We start from the raw sequence: 845 nt of genomic DNA on the forward strand, positions 1-845 counted from the left end.
CTTGATACTGCCTCTCCCGCTGCAGGCGCCTCCTTTCCCTCTGCAGCTGCTCTTCTCGCTGCAGCCGCTCTTCCTCCTGCGGCAGGTCCTCCTGGTGATATTTGCTCTCGCGCTGCTGGCGCTGCTGCTGCTCCTCTTTTTGCAGCAGCCGCTCCTCACGTTGCTCTTCTTCCCTCCGCTGCCTCTGGCTGGGTTTGGAGTACAGCGAGTGGCGCCTCTGGCTTTCTTCCTCCAGTTGCCGGCTCCTGTTTGGCTCCCGGCGCTCCGCCTGGCGTCGCCTCTGGCGTTCCTCTAGGAAGCTGTCCTGGAGCTCAGCTCTCTGCAGCTTCTCCTCCCGGAAGCGCTGCTCCTCCTCCTGGCGTCTCTGAGAGCGTTGCTCCTCCCTCTCGCGGAACCGCTGCTCCTGCTCCAGGCGCTCCTCCGCCCGCTGCGGCCTCTCCCACTGGCTGCGCTGCTGCGCCTCCTCAGCCGGGCGCTGCTGTTGGAGGTCGCGGCGCTGCTCCTCCTGTTCCCGGAGCTGTCGCTCCTCCAACTCCTCTCGAAGCCTGTGCTCCTGCCTGCGAGGCCTGGAGTAGACCTTATTCTGACGGGCTTCTGCCTCGCTTTCGGGCAGCCACTGCCACCTCTGGGTGGTGCTCTCGCCGGGTTCCCGGACCCGCGTCTGCTCATCCTCCTCAGCCAGCCATTCCTGCTCCTGCCTCAGCTCGCGCTCTCGCCTCAGTTCCTGCTCGCGCCTCAGCTCCTGCCTCAGCTCTTGCTCGCGCCTCAGCTCCTGCTCCTGCCTCAGCTCGCGCTCTCGCCTCAGCTCCTGCCTAGGCTCCTGTTCTCGCCTCACCTCCTGCCTC

At 66.2% G+C, this 845-nt stretch overlaps 1 protein-coding gene across 1 annotated transcript in view; it reads right to left on the minus strand.

Annotated features, from left to right (window-relative positions):
- Positions 1–845, minus strand: part of Tchh (trichohyalin) — a 5,311-nt gene that overhangs the window by 3,304 nt on the left and 1,162 nt on the right. Inside the window, 2 exon segments of the mRNA XM_055606711.1 lie at position 1; positions 4–845. The exon segment at position 1 is cut by the window's left edge and continues 614 nt beyond it; the exon segment at positions 4–845 is cut by the window's right edge and continues 9 nt beyond it. Of these exon segments, the coding sequence (XP_055462686.1) occupies position 1; positions 4–845 (843 nt within the window).

This window comes from Psammomys obesus, unplaced genomic scaffold, assembly GCF_907164565.1.
Source record: "Psammomys obesus unplaced genomic scaffold, mPsaObe1.curated_primary_1811, whole genome shotgun sequence".
In the NCBI taxonomy this organism is placed as follows: Eukaryota; Metazoa; Chordata; class Mammalia; order Rodentia; family Muridae; genus Psammomys; species Psammomys obesus.